This window comes from Ascaphus truei, chromosome 6 (assembly GCF_040206685.1).
Source record: "Ascaphus truei isolate aAscTru1 chromosome 6, aAscTru1.hap1, whole genome shotgun sequence".
Taxonomy (NCBI): domain Eukaryota; kingdom Metazoa; phylum Chordata; class Amphibia; order Anura; family Ascaphidae; genus Ascaphus; species Ascaphus truei.
This window is the reverse complement of record NC_134488.1, coordinates 60,794,127-60,816,314: the sequence shown is the minus strand read 5'-3', so window position 1 is coordinate 60,816,314 and position 22,188 is coordinate 60,794,127. Positions and strand designations below refer to the sequence as shown.

At 42.3% G+C, this 22,188-nt stretch overlaps 1 protein-coding gene across 2 annotated transcripts in view; it reads right to left on the bottom strand.

Annotated features, from left to right (window-relative positions):
- VAV1 (vav guanine nucleotide exchange factor 1) overlaps window positions 1-22,188 on the bottom strand; it is a 118,899-nt gene that overhangs the window by 78,946 nt on the left and 17,765 nt on the right. The window contains exons 2-11 of one of the 2 annotated variants that reach the window (XM_075604444.1): window positions 18,963-19,079; window positions 12,527-12,585; window positions 12,090-12,155; window positions 9,510-9,630; window positions 9,014-9,103; window positions 5,972-6,040; window positions 3,575-3,678; window positions 2,304-2,403; window positions 1,405-1,500; window positions 528-596 (exon numbers count right to left, since the gene is read on the bottom strand). In XM_075604444.1, the coding sequence (XP_075460559.1) occupies window positions 528-596; window positions 1,405-1,500; window positions 2,304-2,403; window positions 3,575-3,678; window positions 5,972-6,040; window positions 9,014-9,103; window positions 9,510-9,630; window positions 12,090-12,155; window positions 12,527-12,585; window positions 18,963-19,079 (891 nt within the window). Of the gene's footprint in view, window positions 1-527; window positions 597-1,404; window positions 1,501-2,303; window positions 2,404-3,574; window positions 3,679-5,971; window positions 6,041-9,013; window positions 9,107-9,509; window positions 9,631-12,089; window positions 12,156-12,526; window positions 12,586-18,962; window positions 19,080-22,188 lie in introns of both variants that reach the window. The other variant, XM_075604443.1, reaches the window with a different exon arrangement.

The following is a 22,188-nucleotide window of genomic DNA, read 5'->3' as shown; positions in this document are numbered from 1 at the left end:
TGCCACAGGTCCAGAAGGCCTCCAGCAACAAATCAGAGAACTTGCCACAGCAAGTAAGGATGTGGGCCCCCATATGATTCTCAGCAAGACCAAAGTGATGTTCAACACACGTGTCAACTCTATAAAGGTCGAAATAAATGGAATAGAACTAGAAGAAGTTGAAGACTATGTCTACCTTGGCCAGCAAGTAACAATGGATTGAAACCTTTTCAAATGAAATCAATAGAATGAAGATGGTAAGGAGCGCATTTGGAAGAAACAAAACAATCTTGCAAGGGAACATTCCACTGTGCCTCAGAAGGAAAGTTTCCAACCAGTGTATCCTGCCTGTGTGCACGTATAGATGTTTGTGACCTTCGGCAAGTCACTTTATCTCCCTGTGCCTCAGGCACCACAAAATAGATTGTAAACTCCATGTGGCAGGGACCTGTGCCTGCAAAATGTCTCTGTAAAGCGCTACGTAAAACTAGCAGCGCTATACAAAAGAGCATGCTATTATTATTATATAATACGCAGTTGCCTCTCACCCTCATTGCATCCAGAGCCAATTTCAGGTTTTCTTTTTCCGTTGGCTCAATTGTGTGTTTCACCAACTCCTGTGGAGGAACCGTGGGGGAGAGAGGAGTCATTGTGAGAGCAAAGGAAACCAGGACAGAGAGGTTAAATCACGAGAGAGATGGAGAGGGTGAGAAGAGAGGGACTGTGAGAACAGAGTGGGGGAGGAGAGGAGGGATTGTGAGAGGGGAGGAGATACTCTGAAGAGGAGGAGGGGGGAAATACAGTTAGAGAGCAAAGAAAGTGGAGGCCGGGAGAGAGCAGCGGGAGGGAAATGGGTGGAAGGAGGGACAGTGAAAGACTAGAGAGTGGGGGCGCCATGAGACAGGGGGGACAAGTTGCAGAGAGTGGGAGAGAGGATGGCCGTTGATGGAGCAGGGAGAAGTAGGGATGATTGACCATGAGGGGAGGGGGTAAGGGAAGATATAGAGGAATAAGGGATAGAGAAGGAAGGGGGGGGGGAGAGATGAGTTACTGCGAGAGAGCAGAAAGAGTTGAGGAAGGTGGCTCAAAGGGGGTTGACCACTCACCTGAAGCTGGTAATAGTTAGCTGGTTAGTAACTCCTAACTTGTAGCTGGTTATAGTTTGCTTGTTAGTGACACCCTCACCTGCAGCTGGTTATGGTTAGCTAGATAGTGACCATTTACCTGCAGCTGGTTTTGGTTAGCTGATTAGTGACCACCTCACTTGGAGCTTGTTATGGGTAGCTGGTTAGTGACACCTCACCTACAGCTTGTTATAATAAACTGGCTAGTCACCTCTCTCCTACAGTTGGCTATGTTGAGCTTTTTAGGGACCCATCCCCTGCATTAGTTATGGTTAGCTGGTTATGGTTAGTGACTACACACCTGCAGAAGGAGATGATATTTCAGGACTCGCTGCATCGGCACCATCAGCAGATCCCGAAGTGAGAAACGCCCATTATTGGCCCTCCGGGAACATTCCTGAAAAACATGTTCCATTGCATAACCCCAACCCCGCGCAAGTCTTTCACAAGACATAGCCCAGGCCCAGTGTCACATGACATAACCCACGGTCGCACAGGTTCTGTCACATGACATAACCCCGGCCCAGCGTCATATGACAACCACTGGCCTGGTACTGTCGCATGACACTACCCTAACCCAGCCGGGTTAGTCACATGATATAACCCTAGCCAAGGTACCGTCTCATGGCCTAACACCAGCATGGGTACTGCCACATGACACAACCCCATTCTGGGTACTGTCTCATGACGTAAACTGAGCCTGGATACTGCCTCATGATATACCTCAGATCCAGTACTGTCACATGACAAAACCCCAACCAAACTCAGGTACTGTCACATGACATAATCCCAGCACAGGTACTATCACATGGCATAATCCCAGCACAGGTACTGTCACATGACATAATCCCAGCACAGGTACTGTCACATGACATAATCCCAGCACAGGTACTGTCACATGGCATAATCCCAGCACAGGTACTGTCACATGACATAATCCCAGCACAGGTACTGTCACATGACATAATCCCAGCACAGGTACTGTCACCTGGCATAATCCCAGCACAGGTACTGTCACATGACATAATCCCAGCACAGGTACTGTCACATGACATAATCCCAGCACAGGTACTGTAACATGGCATAACCCAGACCTGGGTAATTTCATATGACAAATTACATTGTCTCCACACATGACCTCCCATTATAACAATGTCACTTAATTCCCAGACATCAAATAACCCCCATTTCCATAATCACCTCCAGCCTCATCCTGACGTCCTCATGCTCCTGTGATGTTTGCTCCAGCTGTTTGGTGGCAAATTCCACCTGACTGCAGTATGTGCCGTAAATAAGGAACCTGTCACAGCACAGGAGACAGTCAGTGCAGGACCCAGCATTATTTTACTATATTATTATTTATTAGATATTATTTATATATATATATGTGCAAGTGAAAAGAACTATAAGCGCTACAGTGAACAATATTCAATAGTGTCAAATAATAACACAATAAAAATAAAGACTGTGTAATCAACAATCAATATAGGGGGTGCTAACCTGTGTCTAACCTTTCCCTAATTAATGCAGCCAATTAGGTCCTCGACCCCACAAGAGCCGAGAAAGAAGGAATATGTAAGAATGACCTAGGCGCAGAAAAAAGAAGGGGGAGGGGGGGACAAACATAGAGTAGTACGTCTATAATATATCACTGGCAGAGGGTAAGTGATGCACTCACAATTGGATGGATAGTAAGAGCCCTTATCCAAAAATCATAGGATCATGAGCAGTCTTGGGGGTTGTAAGTTTTGCTTGAACAGAATTTTCTTTCCGTGCTGCTGTAATGCTGCAGGATCCTGGTCGTTCTGAGGGTACTTGTTCTCCTTCTCAAGAAAATAACATATGGGGGAGACGGAGAACAAGTACCCTCAGAACGACCAGGATCCTGCAGCAAGACAGCAGCACGGAAAGAAAATTCTGTTCAAGCAAAACTTACAACCCCCAAGACTGCTCATGATCCTATGATTTTTGGATAAAGGCTCTTACTATCCATCCAATTGTGAGTGCATCACTTACCCTCTGCCAGTGATATATTATAGACATACTACTCTGTCTGTTGTCCCCCCCTTCTTTTTTCTGCACATACTGTAGGTCATATATATATATACATATATATATATATATATATATATATATATATATATATATATATATATATATATATATATATATAAGTTCTTCAGTATTAGGTGATACCTTTTTATTGGACTAACAATTTATGTCATAGGACAAGCTTTCGAGAGTTATCAGTATTGCTTGACCTGAAGAAGAGAGGCTAACTCTCGAAAGCTTGTCCTATGACATAAATTGTTAGTCCAATAATGTTAGTCCAATAAAAAAGGTATCACCTAATAGTGAAGAACTAATTTATTCTGCACTATCGCAACTGGAGTAACACGGCTATTTTCTGCTTTATATATATATATATACATATATATATGACGGTTTCTCTGCTACACAGTATATCTCACCTCTCCTTGTATCTCAGAAACACCTGGAACAGGTTCTGTTGGCTCTTGGTTAAGATGCTGGTCTTTAGCTCGGCCAGAAAACTCTGGTGAAGAGTCAGCAGGTCCTAAAACCCAGAGGGAAAGAGGAACACGTGAGGTGTGTGTATATATACTATATATGTGTGCATATACAGTTGTGTGAAAAGAAAGTACACCCTTTTTGAATTCTATGGTTTTACATATTAGGACATAATAACAATAATCTGTTCCTTAGCAGGTCTTAAAATTAGGTAAATACAACCTCAGATGAACAACAACACATGACACATTACACCGTGTCATGATTTATTTAACAAAAATAAAGCCAAAATGGAGAAGCCATGTTTGAAAAACTAAGTACACCTTATGATTCAATAGCTTGTAGAACCACCTTTAGCAGCAATAACTTGAAGTAATCGTTTTCTGTATGACTTTATCAGTCTTTCACATCGTTGTGGAGGAATTTTGTCCCACTCTTCTTTACAACATTGCTTCAGTTCATTGAGGTTTGTGGGCATTTGTTTATGCACAGCTCTCTTAAAGTCCCGCCACAGCATTTCAATTAGGTTGAGTTCTGGACTTTGACTGGGCCATTGCAACACCTTGATTCTTTTATTTTTCAGCCATCCTGTTGTAGATTTGCTGGTGTGCTTGGGATCATTGTCCTGTTGCATGACCCAATTTCGGCCAAGCTTTAGCTGTCGGACAGATGGCCTCACATTTGACTCTAGAATACTTTGATATACAGAGGAGTTCATGGTCGACTCAATGACTGCAAGGTTCCCAGGTCTTGTGGCTGCAATACAAGCCCAAATCATCACCCCTCCACCACCGTGCTTGACAGTTGGTATGATGTGTTTGTGCCGTGTTTGGTTTTCGACAAACGTGGCGCTGTGTATTATATCCAAACATCTCCACTTTGGTCTCGTCTGCCCAAAGGACATTGTTCCAGAAGTCTTGTGGTTTGTTCAGATGCAACTTTGCAAACCTAAGCCATGCTGCTATGTTCTTTTTAGTGAGAAGAGGCTTTCTCCTGGCAACCTTATCAAACACACCATACTTGTTCAGTCTTTTTCTAATTGTACTGTCATGAACTTTAACATTTAACATGCTAACTGAGGCCTGTAGAGTCTGAGATGTAACTCTTGGGTTTTTTGAAATTTCTCTGAGCATTGCACGGTCGGACCTTGGGGTGAATTTGCTGGGACGTCCACTTCTGGGAAGATTGGCAACTGTCTTGAATGTTTTCCACTTTTGAATAATCTTTCTCACTGTACAATGATGGACTTTAAATTGTTTGGAAATGGCCTTATAACCCTTCCCAGATTGATGGGCAGCAACAATTGCTTCTCTAAGATCATTGCTGATGTCTTTCCTCCTTGGTATTGTGTTAACACACACCTGAATGCTCCAGACCAGCAGACTGCTAAAACTTCGGCTTTTATAGAGGTGGTCACACTTTGTCACACTTGCTGATGATCAATTAATCAAGGGTATTTGATTAGCAGCACCTGTCTGCTACTTAGCATCTTAATTCCTATAGAGAGCGCCCGGGTACCTTTTGTCCAAGTAATATTTCTCCATTTATTCCTCTCATTCTATCAATAGTGATAGTCCAATCTCTAGAGAACGCCCGGGTACCTTTTGTCCATATCTTAATTCTTATGGAAGCAGTAAGGGTGCACTTAGTTTTTCACACATGGCTTCTCCATTTTGGCTTTATTTTTGTTAAATAAATCATGATACGGTGTAATATGTCATGTGCTGTTGTTCATCTGAGGTTGTATTTACCTAATTTTAAGACCTGCTAAGGAACAGATGATTGTTATTATGTCCTGATATGTAAAACCATAGAATTCAAAGAGGGTGTACTTTCTTTTTCCCACCACTGTATATGTATAATGAATTTCAGATTTCATTGATGACTTCTGGAAATCAGTTCTTGCACAACCTAGATGTGGTCCTTTGTGGAAATCCCCCTTGTTCTCCAGATTGGGCAAAGTCCAGGTTACAGCTGATTATTGAGAATCTTCATAAAAATGTTGGAAGTGATTGCAAGTAGATTTTTGGGTCTGTAGTTCTTGAGGTCGTCTTATGGTTGAGTATAAATATGGCATTGATTGATTGATCTGGGATGTTCCTGTTCTTAGGGAATGTAGATTTAAAAAAAAAAAAACCCTTCTTTGCTCTGTGTTAGTGATTGTAGTAACTCAGAAATAATGGTGCATAGAGGGATAAATTATAACATAGTGTTTTGACAAAAAGTGAGAGATCCCATTCTTTCAGCACTCTATTCCCCCTGGTACCTCTAGGACAGTGCCCCCCTCTCAGTGGTATCTCTAGGACAGTACACCCCAGTGCGCCCCTTCCATCAGTCACCTCAATGTTCATGAAGATGTTGTTCATCTCTTGTCTGCGCAGGAATGTCTGAAGTGGCTTCATAAAATACTGCAGAGTACAGAAGAGACATGAGTATGACCTGCCCACGTACCGCACGTTCACACGCTGAGGTGAGACTGACCGCCAATGTGTATGTATTTATATATATATATTTATATATGGACATGATGACATGGTGCTTATGTGGATAAGCATAACACTACATCTTTCCATCTTTTCCACACCCATACATGGGCAAAATCATATAAAACAACACATACATTGTTCTACTTGCTATGTGACATACATGCTTACCGGTCAGTGCTCAATGTTCTATGTTCACTATACATCCATTAAAGTAACATAGAGCTACTATTAAAAATATACACAAATTCTGGGCACTGAAAAGGAAGAGGGCACTACCCTAGCAGTCCAGTTTAATAAGGCAAGACATTCCTCCTCGATTGTGTTAAGAATTTACCAAGGAGAGGAGATAGACACAACAAACTTTTGAAATGAGAAATATACTGGATGCAAGAATCAAGAGCATTTGGTAAATACAGTAGGGAATGAATAGAGAGTGCAAATGAGGAGTCTTCCCTTCAACAATCAACCAGGCAGCCACATCTGTGGATCTTACACATAGGGGATATATACTAACCCAGAGTAAACATTTCCAGTTCTTTTAGCCACAGATCAAGACAAAGAGGGAACGCAGGTGTTTTTAAATGAAGAGTTAATGCAATCACTTGCTTTTATATTTCCCAGTACACTATCCCATAGCCTTGACAATTAAATGATCTGCTATATTGTTTATAATGTCTGCTGGCACATTGGAAAGTCAGCGCACAGTCTTTTTTTCCATTGTGATTATAGAAGAACCCTCCTAGTGTACTTCGAGAAGTTTCAGCACAAGCGGTGTACCTCGAGTGAGCTGGCTCCTGTTCTTCTTCCAGTAAAGCAGCATTGCAAGCACTGGAAGGCCAACTTGAGAAGATTAAATGGGATATTGTTGGCCTTAGTTAAGTACAAAGAAAAGACGAAGACCTCATTGAGCTTAAAATCAAACACTATATTACAGAGGTACTGGACAGAAAATGGAAGAGTCAGTGAAGTAGGCTTCATCATTAACAAGAGATACCTCCAACAATATAGAGGTGTTGGACCTAAAATCCCTGGACTTTAACCTAATAGGATTCTGGGTAAGAAGAGAGACTGTGTTTTGTTTGAAGACGTGGCCAGTGTCAACCAGCACGGCATGGGTTAATGTTCCAAGGCAGGATTATGGGGGACAAACGACCCAGATACAGCTGCACACATTATCTTTGCAAACTACCTTGCTTGAGAGAACTCCTGACACGGGAGAGGACATCCCACACATTGGGCTCAGAGGAAAGATAACATTATGTATGAGAAATAAAACAGTTACACAAAAGTTACAGAAGATAAGAAAAGGGGAAGCATTGGAGCGTGCGCAGATACTGCTGGAGCGTGAGAATGACGCAGTGTAACAGCTGTCTGGGAAAGGTATAAGTATAACACCCTGAATAAGATTCCCTTTGTCTTGACCAAGGGAAGAATATTCTTGATTGTTTTGTCTTGCACACAAAGGACAAAGCTGGCTACTCGCTGGTATTGATGCTACGCCCATAATAAACGACAGACAAAGTATGAAAGCACAGTCAGAATTGTCGTTCAGTTGACAAGTTGACGAGATACATGCTTCAAATAATACAAGTGTAGGCCCTAACAGCATCATAATTTTGCAGTGGATACAACATAATAAACCACATCCAAGTAGTATAAATTATTTACACGAAGTAATGATCTACCACTCATTTTAGGATTCGTAGATTACGCATTTGATTCTGTCCACACCTTTATTGTTCTAAATGCCTTAAGAAGACAATGCGTTGAAGCGTCCATTGCTATTATAAAGAACATTTACAAGTACAGTATGCCACATCAACCATTAGATTACATGAAGATACAAGCAAGATAAGGGTCTCAGCAAGGGAGTGCGGCAGGGAGACACCCTGTCACCAAAGCTTTTCACTGCAACACTTGAAGAATTATTCAAGACATTGCATTGAGAAGAAAGAAAAAATCAGAATGAACCATGAATATCTGAGTCACCTATGATATACAGATGACATTGTTATTTTTGCCACAAGTCCAGAAAACCTCCAGCAACAAATCGGAGAACTCGCAGAATGAAGTAAAAAAGTGGCACTCCATATCAATCTCGGCAAAACAAATGTGTCAACTCTGCAAAGATCTAAATAAATGGAATAGAACTAGAAAAAGTTGAAGACTATGTCTACCTTGACTGGCAAGTAACAATGGATGGGAAACATTTGAATTAAATCAATAGGAGAAGGAACATGAGATGGAGGGCTTTTGGAAAAAACAAGACAATCTTTCAAGGGAACCTTCCACTGTGCCCCAAGAGGAAAGTTTTCGATCAATGTATTCTGCCCGTGCTCACGTATGGATGTAAAACTTGGACCCTAAATGCGAAGATAATTCAGAAGCTTCAGACAACTCAAAGAAGTATGGAGAGATGTATGCTGGGTATTACCCAAAGAGGCAGGAAAAAGAATGAAGAGGTTTGTAACCAAACAAAAGTTTGTGACATCATCACATGGGTGAAGAAATGAAAATGTCAGTGGGCTGGATATATATCGCAAGAAAAAATGACCACCTTTGGACAAAGATGGTACTCGACTGGATTCCAAAGGAGATTAAAAGACCAAGATGACGACCAAGAGTAAAATGGGAGGATGCAATCAGAACATGTGTTGGAGCAACGTGGAGAAGAGAGGCTAGCAACCTCAGTACCTGGAAGGTCATTGGAGAGACCCTCATACAGAAGTGGATCGAAAAGGGCTGAAGATGATATATGTTACAACCCCAATGCAAGTGTGTGTATATAAATATGCATATATTTATAATACTATGTTATATTATATATTTACCCTGGATAACGTTAAACAATATGTCAAACCATCCCCTGTAGTGATGTAATCACAGGTACAGTACCTGGCAAATGGATACCAGGGTGTCTGTGTATTTCTCCTCTGTCTGCTGCATCTCCTGAAGACAGCATCTCCTCATATCCACTGGGGCCAACTTCTGTGGGGAGCGTGAAAAGGCAGAGAAGAAAGAGGGAGAGAAGAGGGGAAAGGGAGGAGAGAGATACCGGAAGAGAGGGAAGAGGAGAGAGTGATAGAAATTAGTGTGATGAAAGCTTTTAACTCTGCTGTAGTTACTCTCCACTGTATATATCCCCCCATTGGAGTTACCCCAGCTGTAGCAACCCCCCTCCACAGTAGTTACTCTTCTACCCCTTCAGTTATCCCTAATAGCAGTTACCCCCTGTATTTACCCTTCACTACAGTAGTTACCCTCAACCCAAGTAGTTGCCCCCTCCCCTGTTGTTATCCCCTTTACCTTATACTACCCCCTTCTCATTGTAGATACCCCCTCCCCTGTAGTAACCCCCCTCCGCTGTAGTAACCCCCTCCCCAGCAGTTACCTCCTCTCTTGTGGGTACAGGTGGCTCTTCAACCTTCATAAGATCCTCATAGATCTCATTTCCTTCCTCTTCATCTGTCTCAATACAGTCATAGAGGTCTTCATCTTCCTCACCGGTGTCACTACGAGGGGACAGATGACATCATGTATATATGTATAGTTGTGTTTATAGCCACGACATTGTATGCAGCGCATTACAAAATTACAATATAAGGTATATAAAGTACAAACAATGGGGATAAGCGCAACAGGTAAATGACAATATTAGGCCAATGGAGACCCTGCCCTGAAGAGCTTACAATCTAAGTGGTATGTCGGAAGCCTTACAGACACAGTAGGAGTATTTGTGCATTATTAAAAGTGCAGTCAGGGACCATGTGACATTGTATTTGTGTTTACATGATGTTACAGTTAAATTCGTATACGATGTCTTGTTCGTGTGTATATGACATCATGTCATTTACAATGGGTTACTGTGACGGTGAAGGGGTTCCCAGGCCACCAATTAAAGCATTATGCCCAGCTGGGGGGGGGGGGGCTGAGTTATAAAAGGTGACTGTGAAGTGTCAGTTCTGCAGTCCAGAGCTGGCTGCAGCCCTGAAAATGTATGATACAGTGTGAAATGTGCCCCTGAGCTATATTGGGGAATTGTGAGTGTCAGCTATTCAACCCAATTGTGGCATATAACTGTTGGTATAATAAAGATGTATGTGGTTTTACTGTTCCAGGATTGCCAGCCAGCGAGAATGTGCAGGGCGTGAGGTTCACGGGTGACTTTACGGTAACATTTTGTCAGGGTGTGTTTGGGTAGACGGGGGCCACTGTTGTGTGTTACCCCGAAACATGTACTCAGGAATCCCCCCAGATTCCTGAGGACATGAGTAACATAGATCACCAAACAAAATCCTCCCTAGAATGCAGTTTGCAGCTCACCGCCAAATCTCCCTGCTTCAGCACAAACCAGGACAGTAAGACCGGGCAGGGAACTGAATTACATTAAAGGTTCTCGGAATATGCCCAAACCCCAGACCCCAGTGTGGGGTTCAGTACATCTCTCACCAGGAATAAGGTGAAGAGAGTTATAGGGGTTTTAAGTTAAAATGTAGAATGTCAGCTCCTGGGCCCGGGCATTGTGTATGCATTACTGTGACTGTGTGAAAAATACCCCCAACCTACACGGGGCATAAGGGGTTAATGGTTAGGGGTTAATGGTTATCCCCACACTCTAGTCAGGTATAAGATGGAGCAGGTTTGTTTTATTAAAATAAAATGTAAAGGGGTATGAAGGGGTTCAAATATATCTGCAGGTATAGCAGGGATTCTCCAGTATAGCAGAGGTACCCACATAAATGTCCAGGTACCCTGAATCCAGTATAGGGGTTCAGGGGGGAAATCATATCATGTGTTAAATGTATGAATTATGATAACAATGTTTTTGAATGAGTGGGAAAAGAGCATGGGTTTTAACCATCCCCCAAGATTAATAGGTTTAAACGTTAGTCCTGCAGAAACTCAGAGTGGGCTTATGGCTACTAGTCCAAAGATTTATTTGTCCTAGAGGTGTTAAACCTTTTGTTGACACGTAGGGTGTGTAATACTGGGCTTTGAAATGGAGGATAAGAAACCTCTGAGCTACAAAGAAATAGTGGTGTGAGAGCCATTTGTTCAGAGGGGGAGAGGAGAACAGTTTGTCCTGACAGATGTCCTGGGAAGTAAGCTTGGCTAGGTATGCTAAGTGGCAAGTGGCCAGTGGGGGGAATATGACATTTTTGTTGCAAATGCGCAGTTGCGATACTGAGGCTTTGTGCCAGTTTTTTGGGAGTGCCTGGCAAAACCTTGCTATAGGTGGAATAATTGGTTCCCACGCAGTGATTCGCTGCAGACTGAAAAGATAGACTTTTGGAGTTTTTAAAAGTTGGTGCAGCAATCAGAAGTCTGAGTCATCTGAGATTGATATTCATCTAAGTTCGATCTAAGTGTTCCATCTTGTAAGAAGTTCCATCTGGTTCATCTAAGCTACAGTGAGCGGTACAGAGACTATTTCATCGCAACTAAAGATTTGTATCCAGCTTCCAGTATTTGTAAGGACTAAGAATTAATTAATCCTGCATTGGGGGAACGAAAATATTACTTTTGGTGGAGGAACAGGGGTTGCAGCTAGCGCCCCTAGCCAAGGACTGTTACATTGCTCTTTTTGTGCAGCAACCCCACGTGTGGGAATTCCTACCTAGAGACTGGATTTCTGTGGATTTCATTCCGTGAACATTTATTTTTCGTTTTGCCCCATCCCAGTTAGTGTGTTATTCGTCATATTTTTGTAATTCAAGCTATGTGTGTTCTTTATGTGAATAAATACAATTTATTTTATTTCATGCTTTATTCAATCAAAGAATCCAGATGGTAAAGTGGTAATAAGCTTGGTCTAACATGACAGTTACCTCACCTGCCTGTAGTATTTCTCTGTACTAAATCACATTGTACCCTTTTTCTAACATCAGTGGGTACCTCTTGCCTTATCCCTACTGTCACAAATGTATTTGGGGTCCCAGTGACGTTCTGCTCCTGGAGAAGTCTGACTCACTCAATCTGGTCGGAGAGGCCGCTGTAGATGTCCTCGTCTGTCACCAGCTCCTCAGTGGGAAATGGCCTGAGGACAAGGTAAGGATGCAGTTTGTCACATGTGGGGGCAGTGTGTCACATGTGGAGGCAGTGTGTCACATGTGGTGACAGTTGGGGCTCAGCATGTCATGTGGTGACAGCTGGGGGACAGTGTCGCATGTGAGGACACCTGGGGGCAGCATATTGAATGTGGGGACAGCTGGAGACTTTGTGACACATATGGTGACAGCTGGGGATGGTGTGCCACATCCGTCCTCTAGAACGAGTGCTGGCCTTTCCATTAATTTGGCGACTGTCCCAATGGTTTTAGAACTTCTCGTGTGCCGGCTGCCGTGACTGGTAAATGTGCCCTGACCCCAGCAGCTAATGAGGGGGGTGTGGGCACCGTTTGATACTCACTCAATGCCTTTACTCTGAGAGATCTGAGTCCAAGATAATATAGACAGAGTGTCGATAACCTGCAGAAGGAAAAGGAAATATAGAGGCTGTGAGTGTAACATTTAGTAAGTAGCTCCAGAGGATATGTGCAATAGTGTAAGTGGAATGTCTCACTGCCCAGGCTAATTTATTACTTGTGTGATAATACTGGGAGGGGTATGTGTACTAATGCCCTGATATGTTCTTGCTGTGTGGGTCTTTGTATAATTTTACTAATATATTATTAATGGGAGGGTTCTGTGTACTATCACACTGATATGTTATTACTGGGAGGGGTCTTCCTATTATCACACTGAGATTATTAATGGGAGGGGTCTCTGTATTATCACACTGATGTTATTAATGGGAGGGGTTTCTATATTATCACACTGATGTTATTAAAGGGAGAGGTCTGTATTATCACACAGATACATTATTACTGGGAGAGGTCTCTGTATTATCCCACTATGTTATTAATGGGAGGGGTATGTATATTATCCCACTGATGTTATTAATGGGAGAGGTCTGTATTATCACACAGATACATTATTACTGGGAGAGGTCTCTGTATTATCACACTGCTATGTTATTACTGGGAGAGGTCTCTATTATCACAACAATACATTATTATTGGGAGGGGTTTCTGTATTATCACACTATGTTATTAATGGGAGGGATATGTATATTATCACACTATGTTATTAATGGGAGGTGTATGTATATTATCACACTATGTTATTAATGGGAGGGGTATGTATATTATCACACCAATACGTTATTACTGGGAGGGGTCTCTGTATTATCACACTGATACATTATTAATGGGAGGGGTTTCTGTATTATCACACTATGTTATTAATGGGAGGGGTATGTATATTATCACAATGATACATTATTAATGGGAGGGGTATGTATATTATCACACTGATACATTATTAATGGGAGGGGTTTCAATTATCACAATGATACATTATTATTGGGAGGGGTATGTATATTATCACACTGATACATTATTAATGGGAGGGGTCTCTGTATTATCACACTGATGTTATTAATGGGAGGGGGCCTCTGTATTATCACACTGATGTTATTAATGGGAGGGGTCTCTGTATTATCACACTGATGTTATTAATGGGAGGGGTCTCTGTATTATCACACTGATGTTATTAATGGGAGGGGTCTCTGAATTATCACACTGATGTTATTAATGGGAGGGGTCTTTGTATTATCACACTGATGTTATTATTGGGAGGGGGTCTCTGTATTATCACACTGATGTTATTCATGGGAGGGGTCTCTGTATTATCACACTGATGTTATTAATGGGAGGGGGTCTCTGTATTATCACAATGATACATTATTATTGGGAGGGGTCTCTGTATTATCACACTGATGTTATTAATGGGAGGGGTCTCTGTATTATCACACTGATACATTATTAATGGGAGGGGTCTTTGTATTATCACACTGTCATTATATCTTATTACGTGGAGAGGTCTATGTATACTGTACTGTACTACATTATATTATGGTGAATTACAATATATTATATATTATGTTATTACATTTCATTATAATATTACATTCTTATATTATATTTTATTATAATATTACATTATCTTATATTACACTATATTATATTTTATTGTATTGTATTACTATGCTATTTTACTTTACTATTTATGTTACATTGTCTTTTATAATATTACATATTTTGTATGATATTTCATGTAGTAGTCTTAATTTACATTTATATTATATATAATTTTATATGATAGAATATTTTATATTATATGTTATATATAATAGTCTATATTATGTTTCAATTTTATATGATATATTATACTATATATATAAAAATATTATTTTATGTTGTATTAGATTTTGTGTTTTCTATATTATATATTTTAGTTTATCTTATCTAATGGAATTTCCATTTGATATTTTATTAGATGTGTTATTTTATTAGAGGGCGTGAAGCCACTTTTTTCAAGTTACCCTCCAGTTATATCCGGACAGTTTATTGTTTCACCTCCCACCAGCTTTTCTGACTTCCCACAATGAAAATGTTGAATAAGTCTCTGAGGGGCTCATTTAACATGTGCCGAATCAGTAGAGCAACCACAAGTCTGTGTGTGAGTGAGTGAGTGAGTGAGTGAGTGAGTGAAAGGGTGCATTTGCACCCCCAAGAATTTCAGATATTCTCAAATATTTACTCGTGGTTACAGCGGTCCTGCGCTCTTCCTCACAGCACTGAAACTGATTGCGGGGGGAGAGAGTGGGACTCTGTTAGAGAGCAGCCCTCGTCCATCGGCGTTGCGGCATCATGAGATGCTGCATTGTCACGCGATGCTGCATTGTCACGCGATGCTGCATTGTCACGCGATGCTGCATTGTCACGCGATGCTGCATTGTCACGCGATGCTGCATTGTCACGCGATGCTGCATTGTCACGCGATGCTGCATTTGTCACGCGATGCTGCATTTGTCACGCGATGCTGCATTGTCACGCGATGCTGCATTGTCACGCGATGCTGCATTGTCACGCGATGCTGCATTTGTCACGCGATGCTGTATTGTCACGCGATGCTGCATTGTCACGCGATGCTGCATTGTCACGCGATGCTGCATTGTCACGCGATGCTGCATTGTCACGCGATGCTGCATTGTCACGCGATGCTGCATTGTCATGCGATGCTGTATTGTCACGCGATGCTGCATTTGTCACGTGATGCTGCATTGTCATGGCGACACAGCATCACATGGCGACGCGTTGCCATGACACTGTGCCGTCACGTGATGCAGCGTCCTCATAACGTCAATGAACGAGGACCGGCAGGTAAAAACTTTGCACCCCCAATATGAATTTCGGTGCAAACCAAACCAAACCAAACCTCCATTGAACAGAACCAGGATTTCGTCCCTTCGTTTGTGGTCAGGTATTTAATTCACGTTCAGCATTATGGCAGCAGTCGCCTTAGCCTGCAAGTGACTGTCTTGCTATTAGATGGGAAGCTACAATTCCTCTATGAATATACATTAGACTGTATATATTATGGCAGGGGCTACCAACAGGTCAGGTTTTCAGGATATCCCTGCTTCAGCACAGTTGGCTCAATCAGTGGCTCTGTCATTATGACTGAGCCGCTGACTGAACCACCTGTGCTGAAGCAGATATATCCTGAAAACCTGACCTGTTGGTAGCCCTTGAGGACTGGAGTTGCCCAGCCCTCTGTTATGCCATCATTCGTATCATGACATTGGGGCTCGTGATACTAAGAGTTACAAATGGAATTTTTGGACTTATATTGATGCACAAATTATATTGTGCTTGCGTGTCTATTAACCAAGTACTTTGTTTTTATTCCTTATTGTGCGCCTTAAGCGTTAAAAATGGTTGTAATCAGGTATATTGGTGCAACCCCATGGGATGTGCATGATGGTATCTACTAAAAAGTACAGTCATGTGAAAAAGAAAGTACACCCTCTTTGAATTCTATGGTTTTACATATCAGGACATAATAACAATCACCTGTTCCTTAGCAGGTCTAAAAATTAGGTAAATACAACCTCAGATGAACAACAACACATGACATATTACACTGTGTCATGATTTATTTAACAAAAATGAAGCCAATATAGAGAAGCCATGTGTGAAAAACTAAGTACTCCCTTACTGCTTCCATAGGAATTGAGATGCTAAGTAGCAGACAGGTGCTGCTAATCAAATGCCCTTGATTAATTGATCATCAGCAAGCGTGACCACCTCTATAAAAGCTGAAGTTTTAGCAGTTTGCTGGTCTGGAGCATTCAGGTGTGTGTTAACATAATGCCAAGGAAGAAAGACATCAGCAATGATCTTAGAGAAGCAATTGTTGCTGCCCATCAATCTGGGAAGGGTTATAAGGCCATTTCCATACAATTTAAAGTCCATCATTCTACAGTGAGAAAGATTATTCAAAAGTTGAAAACATTCAAGACAGTTGCCAATCTTCAAGTAGTGGACGTCCCAGCACATTCACGCCAAGGTCAGACCGTGCAATGCTCAGAGAAATTGCAAAAAAAAAAACAAGAGTTACATCTCAGACTCTACAGGCTTCAGTTAGCATGTTAAATGTTAAAGTTCATTACAGTTCAATTAGAAAAAGACTGAACAAGTATGGTTTGTTTGGAAGGGTTGCCAGGAGAAAGCCTCTTCTCTCTAAAAAGAACATAGCAGCACGGCTTAGGTTTGCAAAGTTGCATCTGAACAAACCACAAGACTTCTGGAACAATGTCCTTTGGACAGACGAGACCAAAGTGGAGATGTTTGGCCATAATGCACAGCGCCACGTTTGGCGAAAACCAAACACAGCATATCAACACAAACACCTCATACCAACTGTCAAGCACGGTGGTGGAGGGGTGATGATTTGGGCTTGTTTTTGCAGCCACAGGACCTGGGAACCTTGCAGTCATTGAGTCGACCATGAACTCCTCTGTATACCAAAGTATTCTAGAGTCAAATGTGAGGCCATCTATCCAACAGCTAAAGCTTGGCCGAAATTGGGTCATGCAACAGGACAATGATCCCAAGCACACCAGCAAATCTACAACAGAATGGCTGAAAAAGAAAAGGATCAAGATGTTGCAATGGCCCAGTCAAAGTCCAGCCCTCAACCTAATTGAAATGCTGTGGCAGGACCTTAAGAGAGCTGTGCATAAACAAATGCCCACAAACCTCAATGAACTGAAGCAACGTTGTAAAGAAGAGTGGACCAAAATTCCTCCACAACGATGTGAGAGACTGATAAAGTCATACAGAAAACGATTACTTCAAGTTATTGCTGCTAAAGGTGGTTATACAAGTTATTGAATCATAAGGTATACTTAGTTTTTCACACATGGCTTCTCCATTTTGTTTTTAATTTTGTTAAATAAATAATTACACAGTGTAATATGTCATGTGTTGTTGTTCATCTGAGGTTGTATTTACCTAATTTTAAGACCTGCTAAGGAACAGATGATTGTTATTATGTCCTGATATGTAAAACCATGGAATTCAAAGAGGGTGTACTTTCTTTTTCACATGACTGTATATATCTTTACACTATAACAGTCGAACCTGCGTCAAAATCGTCTGCCAAGCAGAACCCGACCAAAGTCCTAAAACACATCTTCATACTATTCGCAACTTAAAGCACTTCTAATTCTGCTATGTATCTATGCAAACAATTTGTTGCCGATGCACAGGTGTTTCAGTTTATACGTTAACAAAATTTATTATTTTCACAGTACGGCTGTTATAAAATATTTGTAAGTAATATTTGATATTGACTAATACTAGTTAAAAAAAAATACACATTCTGTTTTAATCTAAATTGTATCAGGTATACAACACGTCAAATCATTTCAGACAACAAGCTATGAGTCATATGTAAGAAGGCACACAAGAACCTTTCTACATACCACCACATTTTAGGATGGTTTGTACGACTTTTTAGCACTACAATTTTGACACGCAAAATAATTTCTAAGATCCTGTTGGTACACAGGGCTCCTAATGTGTTCTTGTCTACTCCTCCCCTGGAATATCTCAGGACTTCTCATTTCTAAGCTGCCTCGGTATGTGCAGAAGTGATGTCAGTCGGAGTTTCCCAGCAGTTGAAGCTTCACTAAAAGCACTATATAGTACGATTTTAACAGGAAGTGAGTGAAACCCGCAGGGGAACTGAAACATCTAGCATTTGTGTTTGTGTGCGCGCGTGTGTCTGTGTGTGTGTGCGCGTGTCTGTGTGCGCGTGCATGTCTGTGTGTGCGTGCGCGTGTGTACACACAGCATTCAGAAACACATTCATACAGTATATACATTTATTTTTGGGGTTTATGTTTTGATTGCCATTTATAACAGGGCTCTTAAACTAGTTATCAAAATATATAACCTTTTTATATTTTGGACTTTTGCTTTCACTTATATTAGGCATCTTTTCCCTTTTTTCTGGGATTTTCTGTTTGTAAGGTTGGGCAGTATTGGTGCTGTGTTTAGGGTTGGGCAGTATTGATGCTGTGGGTAAGGTTGGGCAGTATTGATGCTTTGTTTAGGGTTTGGCAGTATTCGTGCTGTGTTTAGGGTTGGGCAGTATTGATGCTGTGGGTAAGGTTGGGCAGTATTGATGCTTTGTTTAGGGTTTGGCAGTATTGATGCTGTGTTTAGGGTTGTGCAGTATTGATGCTGTTTCTAATGTTGGGTAGTATTGATGCTGTGTTTAGGGTTGGGCAATATTGATGCTGTTTCTAAGGTTGGGTAGTATTGATGCTGTGTTTAGGGTTGGGCAGTATTGATGCTGTGTTTAGGGTTGGGCAGTATTGATGCTGTTTGTAAGGTTGGGCAGTATTGGTGGAGTGTTCAGTTTTGCAGCAGATCATATCAAATTACAACCTTCCCGAAATCCCTGACATCGAACAAGTCAAACGCCTCGAACAGATCCGCTCTGCGCAGCCCGAACTTCTCACTGCAGACGGACAGGAAGGTGCGGATATTCTTCAGACACAGGAACTGAAAGAGAAGGCCGGTGTCACTGAGCATGCCAAGGTACTCTTATTACTGCGAGGATCCCTGGCTATTCCCAGAGTACTCTCATTACTGCGAGGATCACTGAGCATGCCTATGGTACTCTCATTACTATGAGGATGAGAGTATACCCAGAGTACTCTCATTACTATGAGGATCACTAAGGGTGCCCATGGTACTCTCATGACTGCGAGGATCATAGGGCTTGCCTGGGTATTATTGTTACAGCAAGTTTCACTAGTTGTGCCCATTGTACAGCCCTCATACCGGGGTACTCCCATTACTGCAAGGATCACTGAGCGTTCCAGGGTACTCCCATTACTGCAAGAATCCCTAAGTATGCCCATGGTACTCTTATTACAGCGAGGACCACAAAGTGTGCCTGGGGTACTCTCATTACTATGAGGATCACTGAGCATGGCAATGTACTCTCAATACTAAGAGGATCACTGAGAGTACCAGGATACTCACATTACCGCAAGTATCATTAGGTGTGCCTATGGTACTCGCATTACTGCGAGGATCACTGAACATGCCATGGTACTCATTACTATGAGTATCACTGAATGTACCAGGGTGCTCTAATTACAGTATTGCTGTGCGTGCCCATGGTACTCTTATTACAGTGAGTATCACTGCCGAGTGCTCTCATTGTTGCGAGCATCACTGAGTATGCCAGAGCTCTTACTCTCATGTACTGCTGTCCCTGAGAAAGAAGGAATAGTCTTGTGGTAGCTGTCAGCCTTTGAAGTGGGAGTGCTTAGTTCTAGATGCAGTTGTCTCTCTCTGTAATAGTTTTTGTATTGGGTTTACCAGCATTAAACAGCAACATTACAATACAGAAAAAACAATGAGATACACAGAAAAACATTCTTTTATGCACAATTATTTTTAGTATTGCTCATCATACTTATGATTTCAAAATTCAACACATTAACACAAATAATAATAAAAAGAAAATGACAGATAATAGCATTTTCAAAGCTTAACATCAATGCTATCACCACACATTCTCCTAACAAAATCTGGCATAAGATTCCCCATTCACCATCTCCCCCATCAACCCTGTACTATCATATTTCCTCAAGGGCAAAATGACCTGTGACCCATCGCAATTAATTGGGACGTCCCTACTCCCAGGTGTAGAGACCGTGGTGAGAACGGTTCCGGTACCACCAAAAAACAACACAACCGTGGTGGTAACGGTTACTCTGAATCAGAATGGGTGGTTCTTATTGGATACTCGCTTCCAATTCCACTTATATAGCTGTCGGAGTAACAAATGCTCAAGAGCAACCATTATTACCACGGTGTATTTGGACTTTAATATAGTTTTAATTGTAGCGTGGAGGGGGGAGTTGGCCTAGAAACCCCCTTCCTCTTAGTAGGCTCAAACCCGGTTCATCGTATACCTTAGGTTCCTATTACCCTTATCCACTACCTACCATTTTATATGTAGTCGTCTAACTGGGGGGTGAATCTTGCACCACGCATCCAGTAGTGGCTATACCAAGCAGCACTGTTGTTGTTTTGAGGATACACTTTAAAGCCCTATATTTTAATTATTTGTATATAATAAAAGATTTTAAAACTTATACCATTCTACCATGTACTGTTCTTTGGGTGACTTCTCATACCTATTCATGCATTTATACTCCTTTTCCATCTTTTCCCTTTGAGTGGTATTGAGTGCACATTTATAGGGGATCTGCTTCTGAACCACTGGCCCATCTGGACCATGTGTCATTCCGTTTTGTCGCGTATGCAGGGATATACCAAATAAGTAAACATGGGAAGGATGTTGATCCAGGGTGTAATCTGTTATTGGAGTCAGGCAGGAATTTATTTTTCATCTTATGAGATATCATTGGATGATCTGTCACTGGGGTTTTTTGTTTGCCTTCCTCTGGATCAAAATACTATAAATACACATAAAGGATAAAGTATCTATTGTCTAAATTTAGCATAGGTTGAACTTGATGGACGCATGTACTTTTTCAACCTCATCTACTATGTAACTATGGGGCAGCTAGGCGCTGACACTCACTGTATGGGGCTGCTAGGCGCTGACACTCACTGTATGGGGCTGCTAGGCGCTGACACTCGCTGTATGGGGCTGCTAGGCGCTGACACTCACTGTATGGGGCTGCTAGGCGCTGACACTCGCTGTATGGGGCTGCTAGGCGCTGACACTCACTGTATGGGGCAGCTAGGCACTGACACTCGCTGTATGCGTCTGCTAGGCGCTGACACTCACTGTATGGGGCTGCTAGGCGCTGACACTCACTGTATGGGGCTGCTAGGCGCTGACACTCGCTGTATGGGGCAGCTAGGCGCTGACACTCACTGTATGGGGCTGCTAGGCGCTGACACTCACTGTATGGGGCTGCTAGGCGCTGACACTCACTGTATGGGGCTGCTAGGCGCTGACACTCGCTGTATGCGTCTGCTAGGCGCTGACACTCACTGTATGGGGCTGCTAGGCGCTGACACTCACTGTATGGGGCAGCTAGGCACTGACACTCGCTGTATGCGTCTGCTAGGCGCTGACACTCACTGTATGGGGCAGCTAGGCACTGACACTCGCTGTATGCGTCTGCTAGGCGCTGACACTCACTGTATGGGGCTGCTAGGCGCTGACACTCGCTGTATGCGTCTGCTAGGCGCTGACACTCACTGTATGGGGCAGCTAGGCACTGATACTCGCTGTATGCGTCTGCTAGGCGCTGACACTCACTGTATGGGTCTGCTAGGCGCTGACACTCACTGTATGGGGCTGCTAGGCGCTGACACTCACTGTATGGGGCTGCTAGGCGCTGACACTCACTGTATGGGTATGGTAGGCACTGACACTCACTGTATGGGTCTGCTAGGCGCTGACACTCACTGTATGGGGCTGCTAGGCGCTGACACTCACTGTATGGGGCTGCTAGGCGCTGACACTCACTGTATGGGTATGGTAGGCGCTGACACTCACTGTATGGGGCTGCTAGGCGCTGACACTCACTGTATGGGGCTGCTAGGTGCTGACACTCACTGTATGGGGCTGCTAGGCGCTGACACTCACTGTATGGGTATGGTAGGCACTGACACT